The 23,029-nt window shown below is 44.4% G+C and overlaps 5 protein-coding genes across 7 annotated transcripts; 2 read left to right on the top strand and 3 right to left on the bottom strand.

The window, feature by feature from the left end:
* Positions 1-517: 517 nt before the first annotated feature.
* Positions 518-5,897, top strand: LOC115043719 (deoxynucleotidyltransferase terminal-interacting protein 1). 2 transcript variants are annotated; one of them, XM_029502385.1, is made up of 13 exons: positions 518-868; positions 2,857-2,927; positions 3,204-3,300; positions 3,425-3,523; positions 3,628-3,687; positions 3,776-3,832; positions 4,020-4,081; positions 4,161-4,203; positions 4,290-4,348; positions 4,640-4,700; positions 4,849-4,920; positions 5,445-5,500; positions 5,586-5,897. In XM_029502385.1, exons 1-13 carry the CDS (start codon positions 794-796, stop codon positions 5,692-5,694), a joined length of 921 nt encoding a protein of 306 aa, XP_029358245.1. In that variant the 5' UTR covers positions 518-793; the 3' UTR covers positions 5,695-5,897. The 2 variants fall into 2 exon arrangements, with proteins under 2 accessions (XP_029358245.1, XP_029358244.1); XM_029502384.1 differs by having other exon boundaries at positions 4,146-4,203.
* Positions 5,898-6,011: 114 nt separating this feature from the next.
* On the bottom strand, positions 6,012-8,290 carry polr2j (RNA polymerase II subunit J). Its single transcript, XM_029502638.1, has 3 exons — positions 8,091-8,290; positions 7,625-7,733; positions 6,012-6,189 (listed from the first exon to the last, which is right to left on the bottom strand). The coding sequence occupies exons 1-3, from the start codon at positions 8,231-8,233 to the stop codon at positions 6,088-6,090; spliced, it is 354 nt and encodes a 117-aa protein (XP_029358498.1). The 5' UTR covers positions 8,234-8,290; the 3' UTR covers positions 6,012-6,087.
* A 524-nt stretch (positions 8,291-8,814) lies between these two features.
* Positions 8,815-12,428, top strand: ube2c (ubiquitin-conjugating enzyme E2C). Of its 2 annotated transcripts, none has more exons than XM_029502233.1 (7): positions 8,815-8,886; positions 9,328-9,455; positions 10,105-10,132; positions 10,830-10,916; positions 11,070-11,274; positions 11,783-11,842; positions 12,283-12,428. In XM_029502233.1, exons 2-7 carry the CDS (start codon positions 9,349-9,351, stop codon positions 12,318-12,320), a joined length of 525 nt encoding a protein of 174 aa, XP_029358093.1. In that variant the 5' UTR covers positions 8,815-8,886; positions 9,328-9,348; the 3' UTR covers positions 12,321-12,428. The 2 variants fall into 2 exon arrangements, with proteins under 2 accessions (XP_029358093.1, XP_029358092.1); XM_029502232.1 differs by having other exon boundaries at positions 9,325-9,455.
* An 836-nt stretch (positions 12,429-13,264) lies between these two features.
* Positions 13,265-14,763, bottom strand: LOC115044268 (regulator of G-protein signaling 9-binding protein). Its single transcript, XM_029503239.1, has 4 exons — positions 14,565-14,763; positions 14,290-14,493; positions 13,715-13,857; positions 13,265-13,447 (listed from the first exon to the last, which is right to left on the bottom strand). Exons 1-4 carry the CDS (start codon positions 14,761-14,763, stop codon positions 13,265-13,267), a joined length of 729 nt encoding a protein of 242 aa, XP_029359099.1.
* Positions 14,764-17,168: 2,405 nt separating this feature from the next.
* Positions 17,169-22,190, bottom strand: LOC115044038 (E3 ubiquitin-protein ligase RNF182). Its single transcript, XM_029502868.1, has 8 exons — positions 21,729-22,190; positions 19,739-19,786; positions 19,493-19,618; positions 19,256-19,409; positions 18,436-18,503; positions 18,230-18,353; positions 17,919-18,148; positions 17,169-17,843 (listed from the first exon to the last, which is right to left on the bottom strand). The coding sequence occupies exons 3-8, from the start codon at positions 19,538-19,540 to the stop codon at positions 17,661-17,663; spliced, it is 807 nt and encodes a 268-aa protein (XP_029358728.1). The 5' UTR covers positions 19,541-19,618; positions 19,739-19,786; positions 21,729-22,190; the 3' UTR covers positions 17,169-17,660.
* Positions 22,191-23,029: the final 839 nt, after the last annotated feature.

The following is a 23,029-nucleotide window of genomic DNA, read 5'->3' as shown; positions in this document are numbered from 1 at the left end:
GTTCTACCGAGAACACAGGAGGCTGTACTCAAGTTCAGATATGACATATTCCAGTTTGGCGATGGATTAAAGGTTGTTTTCAAGCTTTCAGAAAGATCCAACAATCCCAAATAGAACAAAATTCATTTTCATTGTACACAGAAAGTGATGAATTCTTTGTTTATTGATGCAGAAAAAAATGTTGACGGAAACTGGTAAGAAATACAAATAAATAGTTATTTATGTTAAGTACTACAGTGCTGGTTTATCTTTTAAATGTAATCATTTTAATTGATGAATGGATGAACTATAGCTGCAGAGATTCATAATGAAGATGCATTTCATTTTAACAACACAAAATGTTTCAATTATATGAATTCATTCTTCAATAATTAATTTTAACAATCATTTTTATAAATTGCTATTTGTGAGGTTTTAATATTTAAAACTGAACTCGGTGAGTTTAAAGTTAAAATTCAAAACGTGCTCTGGGCTTTTATTTTGAAATGTAACCGGAAGCATCATAGCCGCCTCGGCTTCCGTCACATCAGCGGAAACTGGAGTCATTTCCTGGAAACAAACAATAAAGATTTGATGATCAATTATCGGATTATTGATAATCTTCCGTCACCCCACCGGTATCTGCCACTCTGTCACCCCGATATCCCGGTAATATCCCGGTAACACCCGGAAACACTCCGGTAGCATCATTAGCTCCGCTGTTAGCTTTAGCGGCGGTTAGCCTAGCCCGGCCCACCAGAGTCAGCTCGGCCGGACCAGGATCGGTCGGAACCGGACTAGAGCCGTGTCTACCATGGGAGCCCATCGCAGTGAGGGAGGCCGGGACTGGCTGGAGCAGGACGGACCAGAGCAGCCGGAGCAGACCCCGGTGAGGATCGGAGCTAAGGCGGATAACGGGCTATCTTAGCTTGAAGCTAACCAGAGCTCAGCTGTTCGGATTTGTTTTTACACGAAGAGCTCAGTAATTTCATTATCATGTTAAATCAAAGCTGTGTCCCACAAACCGAAGACCTGGTGTGTTGAACAACAAACCAAACAAAAACAACAACAAAAGATGAAAAGAATTAATTTGTGAAAGTGATGTAACTGAGCATCTTAGACGTTCTGTGGTTCTGTCATCATGTTCTCATCCTCACTGTGGTTCTGTCAGGTGGAGATCATGTTCTCATCCTCACTGTGGTTCTGTCATCATGTTCTCATCCTCACTGTGGTTCTGTCATCACGTTCTCATCCTTACTGTGGTTCTGTCATCTCGTTCTCATCCTTACTGTGGTTCTGTCATCATGTTCTCATCCTCACTGTGGTTCTGTCAGGTGGAGATCATGTTCTCATCCTCACTGTGGTTCTGTTATCATGTTCTCATCCTTACTGTGGTTCTGTCATCTCGTTCTCATCCTTACTGTGGTTCTGTCATCATGTTCTCATCCTCACTGTGGTTCTGTCAGGTGGAGATCATGTTCTCATCCTCACTGTGGTTCTGTTATCATGTTCTCATCCTCACTGTGGTTCTGTCATCATGTTCTCATCCTCACTGTGGTTCTGTCATCACGTTCTCATCCTTACTGTGGTTCTGTCATCTCGTTCTCATCCTTACTGTGGTTCTGTCATCATGTTCTCATCCTCACTGTGGTTCTGTCAGGTGGAGATCATGTTCTCATCCTCACTGTGGTTCTGTTATCATGTTCTCATCCTCACTGTGGTTCTGTCATCGTGTTCTCATCCTCACTGTGGTTCTGTCATCGTGTTCTCATCCTCACTGTGGTTCTGTCATCGTGTTCTCATCCTCACTGTGGTTCTGTCATCGTGTTCTCATCCTCACTGTGGTTCTGTCATCGTGTTCTCATCCTCACTGTGGTTCTGTCATCGTGTTCTCATCCTCACTGTGGTTCTGTCATCACGTTCTCATCCTCACTGTGGTTCTGTCATCACGTTCTCATCCTCACTGTGGTTCTGTCATCACGTTCTCATCCTTACTGTGGTTCTGTCATCGTGTTCTCATCCTCACTGTGGTTCTGTCATCACGTTCTCATCCTCACTGTGGTTCTGTCATCGTGTTCTCATCCTCACTGTGGTTCTGTCATCGTGTTCTCATCCTCACTGTGGTTCTGTCATCGTGTTCTCATCCTCACTGTGGTTCTTTCATCTCGTTCTCATCCTCACTGTGGTTCTGTCATCTCGTTCTCATCCTCACTGTGGTTCTGTCATCATGTTCTCATCCTCACTGTGGTTCTGTCAGGTGGAGATCATGTTCTCATCCTCACTGTGGTTCTGTCATCACGTTCTCATCCTCACTGTGGTTCTGTTATCACGTTCTCATCCTAACTGTGGTTCTGTCATCATGTTCTCATCCTGACTGTGGTTCTGTTATCACGTTCTCATCCTGACTGTGGTTCTGTCATCACGTTCTCATCCTCACTGTGGTTCTGTTATCACGTTCTCATCCTCACTGTGGTTCTGTTATCACGTTCTCATCCTCACTGTGGTTCTGTTATCACGTTCTCATCCTCACTGAGGTTCTGTCAGGTGGAGATCATGTTCTCATTCTGACTGGTTTTGTCATCACGTTCTCATCCTAACTGTGGTTCTGTCATCTCGTTCTCATCCTAACTGTGGTTCTGTCATCATGTTCTCATCCTGACTGTGGTTCTGTCATCACGTTCTCATCCTGACTGTGGTTCTGTTAGGTTGATATCATGTTCTCCCATGGATTACAGTTGTGATCCTCGGACAGACTGGAGCAGCGGTTTTGCATCTTTCCAGTAAACAAACCTTCGCTGTTTGAAACTACATGACCTGAAGCTGAACCTGCAGGTGATCAGCTGGACGTCTGATGGTTCTCTCTCTGTTTGTCACTAGAACCCGTGGAATTTGATGATCAAACACAGACAGATTCACAGACGAGGACGACGCTCACACATGACTGTCAGGTCAGTACTGGTTGACTATGTCTGGATCTACGTAGAAAGCAACAGAATTTGTTGTCGCTATTTCCAGAGGAGGTCCAGACCTGCAGTAGATCTGTGTTATTCACATACACACAGTTGTGTGTCTGTGTGTCACATCAGTCAGCTGTTTTACAGCTGCAGTTAGCAGAACCCTGTAGTCATCAGACGTCGAGGCTCATCAGCTTTAAATCGTTTGTTTAATGAGAGCTGAGTACAGCCATGCTCAGTCATTTTGACTGTGTGCATGTGTGTGTGTAGCTACACAGATCCTCAGGTGTCCATGGACCTGTTGAGGGCAGTGCTTCAGCCCAGCTTCAACGATGACATCATGGCTGTCTTCAAGAAGTACCAAAAGGTCAGAGGACACTTTTTGTGAAATGTGACCTGATGAACTTCGCATTCTGTATCATGACACCACAGTTCCTGATATTCTGCTGTTGTGTAATTGGATGATGATGTCGTTGTTGTTTGCGTCGCAGTTCTTTCAGAAGGCAGCAGAGAACGTGAAGGAGAATGTGGGGGAGGACATTCAGACGGATCAGCTTATCAAAGAGGCCTGCAGGAATGTTCTGGAACATGTGAGGCTACTTCCTGTTGTCTGAGCCCAATTGAGCTTAAAACAAAACAAAAAAATTAATGTGAGATGACCTTTGACCTCACCTTTTCACGATGTCAACACTAGGCCAAACAGCTGTTTCCAGAAGGGGAGGTGAAAAGGGCAGTGCCAGAAGTCGCCATCAAGGTAGGAGCCCTCGAACTGAATCAGATCCTCGGGAAGGTGCTGTAACCTGATGTGGCTCTGATTCCTCTGCCTCTGTGTGTCCTGCTAGAGGTACAAACCTTTGGATGAAGACTGCAGTCAGAGAGGAAGCCCCTTCCCCAAGAAGGTAGTGTGAACTCTGACCTTCACTTTCAGTGTGCAGGTTTCATTTTCACCAGAACTGGTTACAGAGAAAAACTGAACAATATCACATTTCTTTATTTTGAACGAAAACTCTGCCCTGGCATGAATGTTGGAAGAGAAACATAAACAATACATACATTTTATTAACTGTTATTATTTTGTATCTTAAGAGAAAAACTCGTCCCAGCGCCGCACTCCTCTCTTCTGATCGACCTCTGACCTTCTCTTCTCAGTAAGTACCTGATAGGTGATATCATCAGGATCTCAGATGATTATCATATCTGAATAACCTGCAGACTGTTTGTTCGCAGAGTGAAGCCGAAGTCTGATCCCATCAAGAGAGAAGGACCGAAGGTGAGTCAGAGCTCAGGTGTTTTCGGAGGCAGCTGTGAAACAGTGTGATGCAGGTACTGATGTGGACCGATTTCTTTCTGCTTCAGTGGGATCCGTCCAGACTGAATGACAGAACCACATTTGTTCTTGGCTCCAGAGCAAATAAGTGAGTACTTTAATTCTACATGAACTACTCTTTATTTACGATTGAGTAGATTAAGTCCAAATGTGTTGGGTCCTACTGCCACATGGCTTCGTTTCACACACCGAAATGATTACATTTAAAAGATATGTTGGTGTTTTTACTCTTAAAGTCAGAGCCAAATATTTAGATATAATATAGATGGAACCCCCTCATGTTCCACGTGGACAGTAAAGAAAGAATATTGTGGCATTGGTTGAATAACTGACTCAGACCCACAAGTAGACTCACTGCTACTGTGATGTTACTGCACAGGGCGCTGGGGATGGGTGGGACCAGAGGGCGGATCTACATCAAACACGCCGACCTGTTCAAGGTAACTACACACACACAAACACTTCAGTGTCAGTCAGGAAGGGGAAGTCAAATCTGAGTGAAAACCACCATTATCTGAGCCTTCAGTGAGCCATGTGGTGCATTACTGCAATCTAACAATCAACTGCCTGTGTGTGTGTGTGTTTCAGTACGCTGCAGATGCAAAGGATAAACAGTGGTTGGCAGAGCGACATCACATGAGAGCGACAGGAGGAAAGATGGTGAGAAAAACAGAAACTGTAACATGTAAAATGCTTTTAAAAAAGATTACAGCTTTGTTTTTACCACGAAGTCCAGAGTCCAGGTTGGATTTTAGAAGCAGGGCTTTGATTCAGCTAATAATTCAGTGTCATGTTTATTTCTGTCCAGCAGAGTGAGAGGCCTGTCAGCTTTTAATGGCTTTTAATGTGGCTGCTTTCATTCAAATTTATGGGACTGGACTTCCGAGTCAGACACACATCATGAGCTCTGCTTTGGAGGGTGGAGGTGTTTTGTCTTTTTCAGCTTCTGTTTGAGACTTTCTGTGATAAATTACAGGATTAACGACTTTAACCAAAGAATCTTTGTCCTGCTGAATAGCAGAAGCTTAAAATCAGGTCATGGGCCTCTATATGAAGTCGGCATTTATAGTTGCACAGATACAAAGAGCCTCATTGATGATATATAAACATCTTGAATTTTACTTGAAAGCCTGAGACTATACAGGTGCACCTGAACGCATCACAAACTTTTTGTTTGTGTTCAGGCCTACCTGCTGATTGAGGAAGACATCCAGGATCTCTCTCGCAGTGATGAGTACAAGTGAGTAAGATGTCATATATCTCTCTCCATGGCCCTTCGTCCTCCCCAGATTACCATGGTAACATCTCTCTGTATGTGCATTCAGGGACTGTCCAGATGTCCGAATGGATGAGATGAAGCCATTCACTGTTCCTCCATGGATGGTGGAGAAGATGCAAAAAGCCATGGAGGCTCAGAGGGACACTGATCTCTGACTCACCCCCTCCCAAAATACCGAGCACATGACCAATGACAGCCTGTAGTCCAGAGTAACAACCAGCCAGCTATTGGAAAAACAATCAGCCAATCAGAGAGTAGAGATTTAACATGTAACCACCAGACTCTGAAGTAGTGTACTTCTATAGCTTTTATTTACTATTGTTTTTAGAAAATCAAATAAAACCTGTCTCTGACATAAGGATCAGTTTTGGTATTTGTTCATCACCTGAACTAAATCAGAACAGCAGAATCTACTCTGGAGCTTTGGAATCAAACACACCTGAGAAACAGGTAAACAGGCAACATACCACACTACAAGTTTTGCCATTAGAGCCTTTATTTAGAAATATAAACAAATAGAAAACAACATGAGCAGGTGGGGCGGGACATCATTCAATCCCTTCCTGCTTGTCTTTGATGGCGACCCTGAAACGTTCCTCCAGCAGGGACAGCTCGCTGATCAAGTCTGTGATGGCGTTTGTAAATGCTTCCTGTCAATCAAACACAACATCCTGTCGGTCAAAGATCTCATCCTGCAGGAGTGTGTGTGTGTGTGTGTGTTACCTGTGGACCGTAGTCAGGTGTGTGTGTGTGTGTGTGTGTGTGTGTGTGTTACCTGTGGACTGTAGTCAGGTGTGTGTGTGTGTGTGTGTGTGTGTGTTACCTGTGGACTGTAGTCAGGTGTGTGTGTGTGTATGTGTTACCTGTGGACTGTAGTCAGGTGTGTGTGTGTGTGTTACCTGTGGACTGTAGTCAGGTGTGTGTGTGTTACCTGTGGACTGTAGTCAGGTGTGTGTGTGTGCGTGTTACCTGTGGACTGTAGTCAGGTGTGTGTGTGTTACCTGCGGACTGTAGTCAGGTGTGTGTGTGTGTGTTACCTGTGGACTGTAGTCAGGTGTGTGTGTGTGTGTGTGTGTGTGTGCGTGTTACCTGTGGACTGTAGTCAGGTGTGTGTGTGTGTGCGTGTTACCTGTGGACTGTATTCAGGTGTGTGTGTGTGTGTTACCTGTGGACTGTAGTCAGGTGTGTGTGTGTGTGTGTGTTACCTGTGGACTGTAGTCAGGTGTGTGTGTGTTACCTGTGGACTGTAGTCAGGTGTGTGTGTGTGTTACCTGTGGACTGTAGTCAGGTGTGTGTGTGTGTTACCTGTGGACTGTAGTCAGGTGTGTGTGTGTGTTACCTGTGGACTGTAGTCAGGTGTGTGTGTGTGTTACCTGTGGACTGTAGTCAGGTGTGTGTGTGTGTGTGTGTGTGTGTGCGTGTTACCTGTGGACTGTAGTCAGGTGTGTGTGTGTGTTACCTGCGGACTGTAGTCAGGTGTGTGTGTGTGTTACCTGTGGACTGTAGTCAGGTGTGTGTGTGTGTTACCTGTGGACTGTAGTCAGGTGTGTGTGTGTGTGTGTGTGCGTGTTACCTGTGGACTGTAGTCAGGTGTGTGTGTGTGTGTGTGTTACCTGTGGACTGTAGTCAGGTGTGTGTGTGTGTGTGTGTGTGCGTGTTACCTGTGGACTGTATTCAGGTGTGTGTGTGTGTGTGCGTGTTACCTGTGGACTGTAGTCAGGTGTGTGTGTGTGTGTGTGCGTGTTACCTGTGGACTGTAGTCAGGTGTGTGTGTGTGTGTGTACGTGTTACCTGTGGACTGTAGTCAGGTGTGTGTGTGTGTGTGTGTGCGTGTTACCTGTGGACTGTAGTCAGGTGTGTGTGTGTGTGTTACCTGCGGACTGTAGTCAGGTGTGTGTGTGTTACCTGTGGACTGTAGTCAGGTGTGTGTGTGTGTTACCTGTGGACTGTAGTCAGGTGTGTGTGTGTTACCTGTGGACTGTAGTCAGGTGTGTGTGTGTGTGTGTTACCTGTGGACTGTAGTCAGGTGTGTGTGTGTGTGCGTGTTACCTGTGGACTGTAGTCAGGTGTGTGTGTGTGTGTTACCTGCGGACTGTAGTCAGGTGTGGTCTGTACTCTGATGACGATCTTGTGTTCCAGTGGATGAGGAACTTTATAACCAGCAAACAGAACCTGAGGATCCTTCAACAGCTGACTGAAACAGAAAAACAGAGGAACAGGTTTCATCCGAGTCGCGTCTAATTCTGAAGAGAAGCTGTCAGCTGATTTCTGAGGGAAACATTACAACACCATCGTGTGCTTCAAGACTAAGTCGGCTCATTAAAGTAAAATCTTTAAATCTGCCTGACAAAGAGCAGATAGGAAAAGTTTTAATGTTGCTGTGCTACTTCAGTCAATGTATTTTTGTTCCTGCTCTCTATTTTTAAATATATATTTCAATAAAGAATTTCTAATTTGGAAATTTTCACAATATCATATTTCATATTTTTGCTCTGTTTTTGTTATATGTGTTTAGCATCCTGCTAGCTGTTTAGCATTGTTAGCTTCTTACGCCCGGATGATGTTTCCTAGCGTGTGGTCTTCTTTGTTCAGGGTGAACAGACAGGCGTTCGGGACTTTTGTGTCCTTGCTGATGCTGATTTTCTTCTCTCCTTCAAACAGCAGAAACGACTCGAAGGCTGGAGGCGCGTTCATTTTCTGCTGCGTGCGAAACGAGTCGGACCGACCAGAGACTTCAAAATAAGAGATCACTTCCGGGTCATTCTTCTTCGTTGGTAATGCGGAGTCCAGTAGTGTGTCCGGACTTCCGGGGATGAACAGGTGATGATACGCCTGTACCTGTATGAGCACGGAGACGATACAATTTTACCTGTATGGGATTCATATGTCTCATCTTCATTATTTGAGCTGACGGAAGGAAAATCCGCTGTGGCTATAAAACAACTTCGTAAACTCACGAAAATGTTCTGTACAAATAAAACGAAAGAGATGTTTTTTTTTATTATTTATTTTAAAACATTTTAGGATCGCGATTGTTTAGCTCTCCAAAAGCACGTGACCGACCACTGACGTCAAAATGTTTATTTTAATAAACTGAGACTGGCGACGCTCACCGCAGGTGTCGGTGCTCGGCTCCGGAAGTTCCCGCCGCCCAATCAGAACGCAGTTTCCCCCCGATCTGTCTCGTCATTGGTCAGAAAGAACTGGTATGTTTTTAAAAGTCGGCCGCTGATTGGCTGCGTATGTGAGGAAGCGTCTGTTTAAACCGGGGGGCGGGAGTTTAGGCAGTTTGAAACAGACACCGGAGCTCGGACCGAAAACAGCCCGACACGCCGTCAGACCAGCAGGTGGGTGACACCCGGTTTACGGATATATTTCTACATATTTTTATTCATTTACTGCCTTCTTATCTGTAGTATGATGAGGCTGACCGACAGCAGCGCTCTGATGCTGAACACACTAGCAGCACTCAGTCCGGTTAGCCGGCTGAGCTAACATCGCTAGCAGGAAGCTAAAACGGTACCGGGACAAAAACGGGAGGCTGCTAACCGACCGACTCTACCGGGGACGGGCTGTGTTAACCCGGCTAACAGATGGGGAGTGATGTAGCTGTCCATATTACTATACGATTGTTATACATCAGCCGGCGCTACATCCGGTAGCTAACGCTGCGTCTGGAATTAACGGGACAATATCAGGAGTGCATCCGCAGTGAGCGAGCCGGCTGCCGGTGTCGGTTCCTCCCTGACACGATCTGTCTGTCTGTGTCCGTCTTTGTCCTCCAGCAGCCTCCGGACCCTTCGGCACACATGGCCTCCCAGAACATGGACCCTGCAGCGGCTGCAGCTTCCAATACGGCCGCTCTGAAGGGCAGCGAAAGCAGCGGCAGCGCGGCGAGAAGCTCGGTGTCCAAACGGTGAGAGAGACTCCGTCCCGTCCGTCCTCTTTTTAACTGCAGTCTGGATCAGGTAGATCCGGAGATGCGGATGAGATGGTGCTGATGGCATCTCTGGAGCCTGAAATTAGTATTCACACTGAACACACAGTCCGGACCACAAGCGTTAATCTTTTCCTCAGACTCTGAGGCTCAGCATATTCAAATAAAATAGCTGAGTGCGTTTTTTTTTTTTAAAGGCAGTATACAGTGGAAAGAACTGGTGTCTGGAAGAACCCTGTTCCTAGAGCTATGAAGAACAGTGTCCATGAGCCTACATAACACATTTCTCCTATTTACGGTTAATAATCTGCAGAGTTAAACCCATATTCAGTGTCCTGCTCTAACATCACCTCACTGTCAGCACAACAGTTGTGCTCATTTGCACAGATTCTTGTTTGGGGCTGAACCAAAATTAAGTCTTATCTCGGCTTATAAACACTGTTGGCCAGCAGGATTCATTATTTTATAACACAGTAAACAAACATACAGGTTAATGACAACAGCTGTGAGACAGACTGGATGAACAACCCTCACTCAGCTGATTTGTTTGTTGCATGCAGAGGATGTAGTTTTACTATCTTTAATATGTATATGCAGTTAATATATAAATGGCTGTGCTTTTTTGCAGGCTGCAGCAGGAGCTCATGACTCTAATGGTGAGTTCATCTTTTCATTTAACTCTTACAGTGAGCATGTTCAGCCTCAAGATAAGCAGATGTCCCTGATATGTGGGTCCTGTGTTTTGATGTTACTCATCAAATTTGCCAACAAACCTGCCCCAGTTTTCTTTTTTTTTTTTTTTTTTCCCTCCCCCCACAGTGGGTCTAATCATAATGCACCTTTATTCTCAAGTTCTGTTTAACCACAGACAAATAATCTTTCTCAGAGTACGTGTTTGACAAGTGACTGGTTAATGTCACAGATTGGATCTATTTTACTGCCAGTTGTTTGAATAAATGCTCAACTCACTCTGCTTTTGGGGCAGCAACAGGGCTTCAATCTTGTCACCTGTCAGAAAAACGGCTGCTATGAATCTGAAATAGGTTGTTTGTGATTTGTGGGGCTCAGAGATCCAAAGGTTCTCCACGTTCGTCAGTAAATAGCAGCAGGCTGGTGTCAAGAGGCTGCAGGTCTCAGTTCTGTCTGCATCCTGTGACTTCAGGGTGAAATATTTCCCTTTATTACATGTAGATCTCTTCATTCACACCAGAACAACATCTGACGACCAGTTCAGAACATCAGCCTGATTCCTAATATTGAATACTGACTGAAATATCAGACTCACATCTCTTGGAAAGAGACCATCGCTCATTGTGCTGAGTTGAAGTGGCACATGTCTCTCCTGTGTTGCAGATGTCGGGTGATAAAGGGATCTCAGCATTTCCAGAATCGGACAATCTCTTCAAATGGGTTGGAACCATCGACGGCGCTCAGGGGACGGTGCGTTCACACACACACACACACACACAGTTGTGATGGGTTAATAATCATGTCTAACATCACACTAATCAATTGCTGCTTAACCAGAGAAAACACACACTCACCTCACATCCACCACATCCCTTCACCTGCTGCTGTGTGTTTCTCTCTCAGGTCTACGAGGGTCTCCGGTACCGGCTGTCTCTGGACTTTCCTGCTGGCTATCCGTATCAGGCACCTCGCGTCAAGTTTGTCACTCCGTGTTTTCATCCCAATGTGGATGAGCAGGGCTTCATCTGTCTCGACATCCTGAAGGACAAGTGGTCGGCGCTCTATGACGTCCGCTCTATCCTGCTGTCCATCCAGAGCCTGCTAGGAGGTAACCAGTTCATACGCCTGGTTTTTGTTCACCAGAACCAAATGTACTGGTGAAATGATCAAGTCTGCAGCCTGAGAAATCCTTAAAATATGTCAACAGTTTCCTTAAGAGCCATTACTGGATTTTTAAATGGTGTAGATGCAGTGAAGGTTTAACTGGTCAGGATGATTTTAGTATTTATTTGTTGACACAATGTTGCTGCCTCAGCTGTGATACTACATACTAAAATAATAAAAAAAAACAAAACTGAGACAGACGTCTCTGAAGGTCTCAGGACTGAGGATGATTATTTGTAACAGTTTTAAAGCATCTTCATCTCCATCTTCTGTTAGACCTTTGACTTTTCTTTTTTTTTTTTTTTATCTAGATCTGAATGGGATAAAAATCCAATTAAAGTCAAGCCAACAAGCTGAGACTAGCAGCTCTGTTCACTTAGTTCCTTAAACGCTGATTGTGCTGACGTTTTAGTCAACAGCTTGTTGCAGACTGATGGTTGTTTCCTTTTCAGAGCCGAACAATGAGAGTCCTCTGAACACAGCTGCTGCTGAACTCTGGGAGGATCAGGAAGGTGAGACATTCAGAGTCTGAGGGTTGACAACAGCAGCTGCTTTTTATGACAGGTTTTAAATTAGAGCCTGGAAATGTTAGATATAATATAGAAGTACGGGAAATAAAGGTATTGTTGTTTGGGCCTCATGATTTATACTTGTACTGCACCACAATTCAGAGACTGGACTTTTTATTGCTTTAGAGATAACAAATACATGAGTTTATAAATTAGATTAAACCAGCTCCTTTGTTTTTGAACCCTCCACTTACCTCTTTAGTTTCTATTTCAACCTGAGACATTTATTCTGCCTGTTTCAGGACCAAAAAAAAAGCCTTAATGTTAAAAGATTAATCTTCATGACTGTTGCGTCTAACCCATCAATGGAAATTTTATTATAATTAGCTGTGGAATCTGTCGCTAAAAATGACCCTCATACAGATTCTTTTTGTCTCCTTCAGCCTTCAAAACTCATCTACACTCAACTTTCCAGAAGTGAAGCACCTCATTTTATTCTCATTCTACTTGTCTGTCCTCTGTGTTTGTACAATATTTTTATGTTTGTTCATCTCACTGTATCAATAAAGTTTGTGATGCAAAAACCAAACTGATGGGCTGTTTTTTTTTTGTTTTTTGTTTTAATATAGGGATAAGACAAGTTTATCTCTTCTCTGCTGATGGAGAAATTCTAGTTTTTATACAATTTAAAATTTCATTTAAAAAAATGAAAATAGTGTTTTAAAGAGATTCAATTCATTTGAAACAATCTATTGTATTTCTAACTCTTTACAGGTCAGAAACTGATATTAAGCCACTTAGTAAACGTTAGTGGACCTCACATTTACCTTTAAATTCTGCAGCTGTCTGCAGGAGGATATGAAGTATAAAGTACACAGATCAAGGCCACATTTACAATATAAATCTCAAAAAAAGGTCTCCGTACCTCTGCAGCAGCACCTCATCTTTCAATCAACACACTAGCATTTTTAATCCGTTGCCAAGCTTTGATCAGCTCTACTGTTCACATCGAAAATCAGACTGAAGCTCTGAACTGACAAACTGCTGTAGTAAGATTTGTGGTTCAGTTTTTCAGACGATGCAGAGTGCCTTTTCTTCAGATTAATATCAGGTGCTGTTGTTGTGACAGGTTTTAGGTTGGCTTTATGGATGATAATCTGTTTTTTTATAAAAAAAAAAAAAATCCCTCTTTTAAAGCTAATTGGCTGGAGCTGTGTTTTGTTCGTTTTAAGAATGTAACTATAATTTTACAAAGCAACATATCACTGTCATGGATTTCTTTTAAAAATAAAATTTTAACATTTATCATTCGAAGACACAAGCAGGATCTAAGGAGTTTGGTCTGAATTTCATGAAAACCCTTTTCCTCCTCCCAGATCATTCAGGCAGGTCAGATCCCGTCAGGAATCTGAACCAGAACTGTCTCTACCCGATGCAGCCCAGTCCGCAGCACGGCAGCTGGCAACACGCAGCCATCTTTTTTTTGCTGCTAGAGGCAACCTCAACCTCCATCAGGTCCTCCAGGCTGCCGTCCAGCTCCTCCGGCTCACCCCGGGCCTCCGCCCAGGCCGGCTGGGTGGCTTCCACCGACCAGAAGGCGACAGATACCTGCCGAACCGCCACACAAGTTTAAATAAAAACTCCAAGTGGACCAAGCCAAATATTTTACACAATGGACAAGACACCTGCTTGTTTAGAGGAGTTGTTCTCACTAGAAGATCCCCCAAAACAAGATACCACCCCCTGAGTACAGAACACTAAGAGGAACTTCCCCCAGACATGGGGCCTCTAACAAATTCAAATTTCAAGAGCCTCCTGCTCCCGTTAAGGTCCAACTTTTTCTACCAGAAAGTGTTTCCTCTATCTTTGTCTCACCCTCTGCTGCATTTCACTCAGCATGGCCTCCAGTTCTGCAATATGATTGGTCAGATCAGGGCTGGGCTCCTCCTCCAAAGTGAGCCATGGCACCTGGACTAAAGCCACCCGGGCCGCCACACCCACCATGCCATCGATACATCCTGGAGGAGAGAGAAGAGTGACAGGTTTCACAGGTGAGAAGGGTCATTTCTTAATGTCTGCTGGCCTTTAGAGAAAGTCCAAAGCTCCTTGAAGGACAGTCGTCCCTGATGTCTTGGAGACATTTCCTGCTGTTCTTGAGAAAATTTTATGATCTGCTCAAGACAGGAGTCCATCGCGAGTCCACGAAGAGGTTCTTGAAGATGTTCCAGAGATTTCTTAAAAGGGAAGTGCAATTTAATCCTGGTTCCTCGAAGGCCCTCTGGGGAGCCGGAGCCCTCGGTAGGCTTTCCTGGAAGAATCTCCCCTGGATTCCTTGAAGAACAGATTGGTGTCCTTGAGGAGTTTTCTCGGGATCTTTAAGGTAGGAGGTGAAGGAAGTGGATAAGGTAGAAAGGCTAGGAGGGAAGGGAAGTAGGAAGGTATTTTCTGACCTGTGCTGACCAAGGAGCGCCTGTCTGAGCGCTGAGTCAGAGGGAACTGCTCAATCAGGTCTCTGGCCTTGTGGAGGTCAAACAGGAAGTTCTCCAGCGCCGACAGGAAGACCACCCAGAGACGTTCAGACAGCCGGCGGTCCTCCACCCCCGACACGGAGGAGTCCCCGTCCGCCAGCAGGCGCACCAGGCGCCGGGAGAGACCTGCACGGAGACGGACAGGTGAGAGAGAGAGAGCACCTGAGACAGCAGGCTGAACGACCGCCGGAGCTCACCGCTGCAGATCCGGTGAGCGAGGACCCGCGTTTGGTTGATCTCGTCCCGCAGGAAGCTGCAGTCCGCCGAGCTGCCGAGCGAAGCCGTCAGCTGCTGGAAACACGAAGTGACCCGGCTGAGAGCCTCCTGAGCCCGCTCACACTCCGCCTGCTGCCGCCGCGCCGTCAGCTCATCCACCGACCGACGCCACCGACTCATGCTGCCCTCACACACCTGTCAGGTGAGCTGCCTGTTTTAGCCTCAAGCTGCACTGATGAGGGAATCCCATTATCAACCCTGACGTTATTCAAGTTTTCTAACTTCCTGCTGTACATTTAAATCTTCACTCATTTATTCGGTTGACTGCCGTGAATGTATATTAATCAAACACCTATCAAAACAGACTGGCATTTAAATCCAATTAACTCAAAATAAACAGATAATGAGCACATTTTATCTTCAGATGATGCGTCTTCCCTTTCACAGTCAGCAAGTATCATCATATCAATCATTTAATAAAGAAGAAATTGTGAGTGAGGAATAAAAAACAGTCCTACCTGCTGCCAATCAGAACTACATCCAGTTTCTTCTTCTGTAGTGGAGCGCCGTGCAGGTTTCTATAAACACTCTTCTACTGTTGCTCTCTGGGGACTGTCAGTGTTTTTAATTAAAGCTCTGAGGCCAGCTGAGGCCTGAAAACCTCTGCTTGCCTTCAGAGTCTCCCAGGAGTCTCTTTCTTTAGCCCCACGCTCTGTCTCACAGGCAGGCCTCTCCGTCATGGATCCACCTGTGGAGGCAGACTGCGTCTTGACGGGGGACAGATGTTATTTATGGACTAACCAGATACTCTTTTCCATCCAGCAACAGTTACGTCTCTGTTGTTGCATGTTTAATAAGTTTCTTTGGGTCCAATTTATGAAAATAATTAAATGTTGAGGTCCAGACTGACTGCAGTCTGCCGGTGTTAACCAACAAAGTGCTGTGTCATGTTGCTGGACTAAATGTTGCCACTCTGCTAAAAACATCCACTTACTAAATGTCCTAAAGACTAATATCTTAATTAACTGATACTTTATCTAACTCTGGACATCATAGTGGCTGAAGCTAAAATGTCAGTTCCTTTTGCTGCTAGCTTTGTGCTCAGTTTAATCCCTTATGACCTTTTTGAAGCTTAAAGTGAGCATTCATGTCTGTCTGTACTTTATTTAATTTTATAAAGTTTTATCACTGAAACTTAACACAGCTCATCCTGCACATGCTTCACCCACTACAGAGACAGGAAGTGACAACAGGTCAGCTGACCATCAGCAGGTGTCCTCTGATGTCACCTGACCATCATCATCATCCTCACAGGACTCATTAATCGAACATCAAATCAAATGATGGCACTTTATAAAGACAGAAATCTTAAAGGAACAAGTCAGCGCTCAACAGTCTATTCCAGGACTGTTAGCTTAGCTTAGCACAAATACTCAGAAGAAGGAATACGTTAGCCTAGCTTAGCGCAGTTTGCAGGAATTGAGGGAAACTGTGAGCTTGGTTCATGTGACTGACCTCTGATCTGCTGTGCTACTTCTTTCTCAAGAAATAAACAAGCAGAATGTTAATAAATTTTTTTTGCAGCACACAGAAAAGGACACCAGCATCTGTTTTTCATATTCCCTCTTTTTTTTTCTTTTTTTTTTTTTTTTGTTCTCATGGTTCATCCTAACAGAGATAATTATCAGTAATGTTGAGATTTATGAAAGAGGCTCAGAAATCAAATGAGCTAGATGTGGATTTGCCGTGCTGTGATTTGAAGTGAAGGCATATGGAATTTGCTTCTTCAAATAATAATGATAATTTTCTGTGGTTAGTCAAATTTACTGCATTTTCAGGTGCAGATGGGGGCACAGCTGGATCACACTTTGTAGTCTAGACTGCAGCGTCATACAGCCACAGCCATAAAACTGGGGGATAATCAATGAAGGCTACGGGCATTAAATCCAGATATAACGTCATCATAGTCACAGAGCCAACCCCTTCTGGGTGAAAAACACAGTCGATAGCGGACCTTTTTGAGTGTGTGGACTTGTGTCTGATTCTGCTCTTACACTTTGTGCTCTTGAAAGTTTTTCTCTTTCACAGATTTTGATTCCTCTACTAATCAATTTGAATAACAGTTCTCTCCCTGATTCCAGTCTTTGTGCTAAGCTATAGTCTACCGGCCCTGGACTTCTGTCTGTACTGGATTCTGGTCAGAAAACAGGAGGGTTTAATAAACAGAATGGATTTTTAGACTGGGGGGGGTCACAGATTTACACATATTAAAGAGTTACATGTTTGTTTCCAACATGGTTAATTGGTGTAATCATTTAAAGTCTGTCAGTCTGCACAGTGCAGCGGTTCAGTCTGACAGGTGTCCTCTAACATCAGGACACCTGGAAGATGATTAATTAGTCAGCTGTTTGTTCATCCAGCGGGAGGCAACAAAGAGAAAAAACTTTCACAGTAAAACAGAGACTCCACCTCTCCTCTGTGGTGATGTCATCAGCGGTCCTGTCTGATTGGCTGTAGCCTTGAAGGGGGGGGGGGGGGGGGGGGGGGGGCAATGCTGGTATTCAAATGGGGGCCAAGTCAAAGTGGACAAGCGTGCCAGAGTCTGAAGGGCGGGTTCAGGTTAGTCCTGTCACGGTTCAGCGGTTCTTGATTCTGTCTGTTGTTGATGAGCCTAATGTCATGTCCTGTTGTTGTTGTTTTCATCAGTTCCTCTGGTTCCACTGCTGTTCTGGTAGGTGGTGGATCATGTTGGGACTGTCCTATCTTTAGGGTTTATGCTGTTGCTTATGTTGTCATAGCAGCGTTTGTGTCATCATGGCACCTTGTCATGTTGTCGTCATCCTGGCAACGTGCTGATGCCATCATGGCAGCTTGTCATGGCAGCATGTAGTGTTTTTATCATGGCATCACGTCATGTGTGTCGTCATTGTCATGGCAGTGTGTGATGTTGCTGTAGCCGTCATCGTAGCATGCCATTTTGTCTTCGTCATCATGGCAGTGGCTCATGGGTGTATTAGTCATCATAGCAATGCATCATGTTGAGGTTGTCATGGCAGCGGGTTGTGTTAATGTTGTCATCATGGTAGTGTGTGTGTGCGTGTGGCGAGCACCTCCATCAGCTCATGGCAGAGACACTGACAGAAGCCATAGAGGACGAGCAGCAGTAGCGTAGAGGGAACCAAACTGACAAGGACCACGCCCAGCCACAGTTGACCAATCATCAGCAGGTAGATCCCCAGCGGCAAGGAGCTGAAGTATACCTGTACACAGACACAAGCATACATCAGATACGCACGTCTAAACACACATGACTCAGCTGAGTTATGCTTACTGACCAGACACAGCACCCCCAGCAGGCAGCGGGGGAAGCTGCGGGACGTCCAGGTGTGACACTTCTGAGCTGGCAGGTTGCAGGGCAGTGAGTCCAGGCTGGGAGGGCGATACAGACCCACCACATTGAGTGTGCTCAGTGAGTCTGAGGATGGAGACTCCTCGGGGAGCTCCATGATGGTGATGACCAGACAGTCTGAGGAGCGGTGAGATGCCTCCACACCTGCTCCTCCTGCTGATAAAAGGATGGAGACCATTACTTGATAGAACAAACCTTAAATTAACTATGATCAAAAGGATTTCAGGGTTATTTCACCGGTCAGACTGGTGGGACTCAGCACCACTTCTCCTGAACCTCCCGCTCCCGCTGCTCCTCGCCGGGCTCGGTCCTGACATGACAGAACAGCTAGAATGTGTCGGTCATCCTCCATCAACCATACCTGAAGAAGCAGAAGAAGAAAATCCCGTCCGACGTCAGGGATTGTCACTTCCTCATGAGAAGACAGAAATTTAAAGTCTCACCTCTTCATCGGGGACGTAGGTCTCATGGCGACAAAATGGACAGCTGATGACAGAGGGTGATGACTCTCCTGAGAACCAATCAGGAAAGACTCACATGATACACTGGATGATGTCATACTGGTAAATAATAGATGTGATTGACCGTGGTTAACTGGTCATCATATTTTGAGATGTATGATGCAGAATGCTGTTTTCTTATTATTCCACCAGTCCAAACTCTGCTGATTCCGTAGTGCAGAATATTAGGGCGAGTTTGGGTCATGTCAAGTTCAAGCCTTTACAGGATTTGGAGGTTTCATCTGCAAGGGTAAGGGTGAGTCCTTAAGTATCAAATTCTTAGAGTCAGGATTTTTCTGGATTAAAATTTGAGCCTTGAAATGGCTGTACTTCCTAGTCTGAAATTAAACTAAGACCTCTTTTTGTGATGTCAGAGTCACTTGTTTCCTACTCCCAGGTCCTTCCCACAGCTGTCAGGGGAAACCATCAAATCATTTCTTCAGGGTGGATTTAAATCATTGTCAAGGACCAACGCCATATTGATCCCCAGTTCTGATTTACTTACTTTAGTTGTATGCAAGTAAATGTTACAAATACAATTGTATATAAATCAAAGTTTTTAGGGAGCCTTTCCACTCTCTAAAAATGTTTTAGATAGATAGTAGATGTGTTGACTTTATGGATACTCCAAGTTCAATAGTCAGCTTTATGGCCAAATCCAAATCCAATTTTTTGTGGCATTTGTCTTTATTCCAACTGTCAGCTCTGGCTAATGTCAGAAGACACCATCAACTTGAAATATTTACCAATGATGTAAACTCACCCATGTCGACCATCTTCTTCAGACACTTGGCACAGACTCGGTGCAGACAGCCCAGCAGTTTGGGTTTCCGGCTGCGGGTGTCATAACGGTTGTAACAGATTTTACACTCGAGTTCCTCCAGAGTGTAAACCAGAGACTGTGCCCAGGTCTGCACCTGAACATACATGGACAGAGGGTTAATAACTCTGACAGTCTGTCACTTTTACCAGAGGTGACTGCAATGAAGGACGATCCTACTTTGCCCTCCAACTCCTGGCTGGGCTCCACCTCCTTCAGCTGGCTCATCTTGTCAGCTTTTGTCTACACTGAGGCAGAGAGGAGGGACGATAATAGGCGGAGTTTGGGTCAACCTGATACTGTCACCTGAGAGAGAGACAGAGAAAACGGATCTCCTTCACTGAAATGAACAGAATTGCAGAATGAAGTATTACTTATTATAACGGAGGTGTTGTTTGGACTGTGATTGCTGCTCCCTCCACCTACCTGACTTCAAATCAGCTGATTAGTCTGAGAATCACACAGGACGTCCATCTACAGAAAGACAGACAGGACAGAGCATAAGACAGGTAGTAGGCGACTTGATTAAATGTAAATAAGCAAAATCAGTTACAAAGTCATGGCTCTGAGGTTACAGTATGTCTCTTTCCATTACACACACACTGACCAGTTCTCTACCTAAACTCTTCAGCCTAAGGACTTAGTTTAGAACATCTGACCCTGGCAGAGTAAACCTTGATAAAAGTGAAATAATGATAGTTCAAAACAATGAAGATCATAGAATTTATTTTGAGAGAGACAACATTCATCATACAGGTGAGTAAAGATACCTAGGCCAACTTAAACAGCCAAACAAAGATTAACTTAAAAACTGTAATTATTTTGGAAGTGAAGTTTTTTTTCCCCACTTAGGGTTGTAGACAACCCCCAAGACTCCAACCCAGCTGAAAAAAATCCATCACAAGTAAGAAGTAAAAAAAAGAAGAAAAGATGGCATCAAAAACTGTCCAAATTGTGGGTGGGGGGGAAAGCTGGATTGTTTGCCCACAAATACAAATAAAAAACTGTCACATTTTAGAACCACTTGATAGAGTAAGATTCAAACCTGGGGCTTAGTTTAGATCAAAATTAAAATAGACTATGAAAACTCATGGTAACATCAATTCACTCAATATTTAACCAAGGTAGAATAAAGAAGAGCAATAAGACTTCTGACATACAGACTTAACAGAGATTACATACAGAACTGATAATTTAACTTGGTAACTTTAAGAGGGAATAGCTTAAAAACAAAGGGAACACCTCCACATTTAATATTCTTGTTGGCAGTGTCTTGAAAGTGATTTGATTAAAGTATGATGTTTGTGTATTTAATGTTTATTTTATAGTGCATAAAATTTTTTAGCGGAATTAGTTTGTTTTAAGTTTATTACTGTGTTTTTATTAGTTCAATAAAATCTGTTTGATCAGTACCTTTGTGTGTCCTCGTGCTGTTTCTCTTTTACAATTTGAGTCTCACACTGCAGCTTCTGATTGATAACGTTTCTGTCCTGAGTTATTGTTTTTATCTATGTTAATTTCTTGGACAGCCACACAAACACTGTAACACACTCAGAAACACACACTCTGTGCCGGGTGTATTTATAGACTGCAGTTGTTATATAACTGAAAAAGGGGGGGTGGGGGGGGGGTACTGGGGATGCTGGCATTGCTATGGCAACAGCTTTACCTGTTCCTGAACCTCAGATTGGCCAATCAGATGACTCAGATATGATCATGTGTGGTTTGATCAGCTGACTCCCTGATCAGAATCTCATTAATCAAACACAGATTTCAACAGTTTGACTTTGAACCTTCTACTGGACGAAAACATGACGAACCTGATTCCCTCAAAGATTCAACCTTAAAGAGGCAGACAGAATGCTATTCTCACTTTTGTGTTATTTGGATGACGTGTTGTTTGTGTTTATTTTAAAATCAGTTGTTCGTACGAGTTTTCATTTCAGCTAAGCAACTTCTAAACAACCTGCCAAAGTTGAGAGAAGTGAGAGGATTAATATCAGAAACCAGTGACTGTGTGTTTGAATCTTTGGATTGGCTGCTAATGAGAAGTTGAACCCCACCTGAGCTCCACCAGGCTCCGCCCACTCTAATTACTGACAGGCATCTGATGTCTTTCTCAGGTGTGTCTGTTTCTCATCTCTGATTGAAACAGTCTAGACAAAGTCATAAACCAAATACCTCCAAAAATATGGACTGGAGTTAAGCTAAGCTAGGCTAACAGCTTCTCTTTTCTTTTTTTTTCTTTTTTTACAGTATGCTATGCTAAGCTAACATGCTGTGACAGAGAAAATGTCGAACTGTTCCTTCTGCTGACCTGAAGCTGATGCTCACTGCCAATTAATGTGTTCACAAAGTACTCCCCTCATTCATTCACTGGGACTGCAGTGGAATAAAACAAGTTGGCCGGCTGTACCTGTTGTCACTGCGGGTTTAGCGGCTGGAGGAGCTGCGGTCCAACATGGTGGTTCATTGAGCAGCAACAGTTTCTGAGCCAGTTGGAGCGGCTGCAGCTGCAGCTCACATGCCGCCGGACTGCAGCAACAGTCCGGCTGCTGTCTGTTGACTCAGGTGGAGGCGACACCACGGCGGCTCGACATCAACGTTGTTGTTGTTGTTGCTGTTGTTGTTGTTGTTGTTGTTGTTGCTGCTGCTGTTGGCGGAGTGTTGTCTCCGGATGAAGCAAACACTGCGGCGGTGGACGCCGTCTTCGGTCTCATTAACAGTCCGCCGTCGTCGCGCCTTCACACTCCCGTCACCAACCGTCGCGGCAGGCTACATGCTCCCCGGCCGACGGAGCTCCTGTCCCCAGGGGTCGTCGGTGTGTCGGTGTCCGCCGGTCCTCCGGTGGCCGCGGTCCGGGGCTGGTCTCGGTGACTCACCGTCTTCTCCTCCGTCTCACTGCGGCGCGCGGCCGGCGGCGGCGGGAGCACGGGTTGCCGTGGCAACCGGCCCGCAGCAGGATGACGGGAAATCTGTGAGCGACGACCCAACAGCCGAGGATCGATAATCCCGATCAATGTCCCTTTATCCTGATTTATACGCACTTCACTCCGTTTTCTTCTCTTTTTTGTGCGTGTTTAATTGAGACTTAAATTGTAGTAACACTGAATGAAATCCATCATCAGTTAAAAGACTCATTTATCAGATTTATCAGGGAAATGATGGCTCAACAAAAAGGAGAGTCTATATTCAAATTACATTAAAAGAATTTAATATACACATTATAAAAACATCTGATGATGGTGAAAGTTATGTGTAGAAATACTATGTGTGGGTAAGATTGCAGAGATTAATGTTGGTTTGTAAACAGAAATGATCCTCTCTTCATCTTCCTTTAATTTAAGTGTTGTTTGTCACTGCGAAGAGCTGAGCCATTAATAACAAAATCTGATTTATAGTGACACCTGAAGGTGAGATATAAAAAAATATGTTTTATTACTCTAATTACAGGAAGGATAATAACAGACATAACGTGTATCTCAACCTCATGGCCCTGCAGCCCCAGCCCTTTTACTTAAGTTTTGCTGTTTCATGAAATTGTTTATACAAAGAGTATTTGTTTTACCTGGTCTTTTGTGAGGGGGACAGAAGATGGATCTTTTATTATACAAATATTGCATTTGTTTGTTACTAAAGTTCAGTCATCTTTTCAAGAAACACTCCACACCTTCTCACTGGTGGATTAATTGATTAAAAAATGTTTAATTGATGAGG

The sequence above is a fragment of the Echeneis naucrates genome, chromosome 5, assembly GCF_900963305.1.
Source record: "Echeneis naucrates chromosome 5, fEcheNa1.1, whole genome shotgun sequence".
In the NCBI taxonomy this organism is placed as follows: domain Eukaryota; kingdom Metazoa; phylum Chordata; class Actinopteri; order Carangiformes; family Echeneidae; genus Echeneis; species Echeneis naucrates.
Note: the sequence above shows the minus strand (reverse complement) of the source record. Positions and strands in the feature narration are given on the sequence as shown.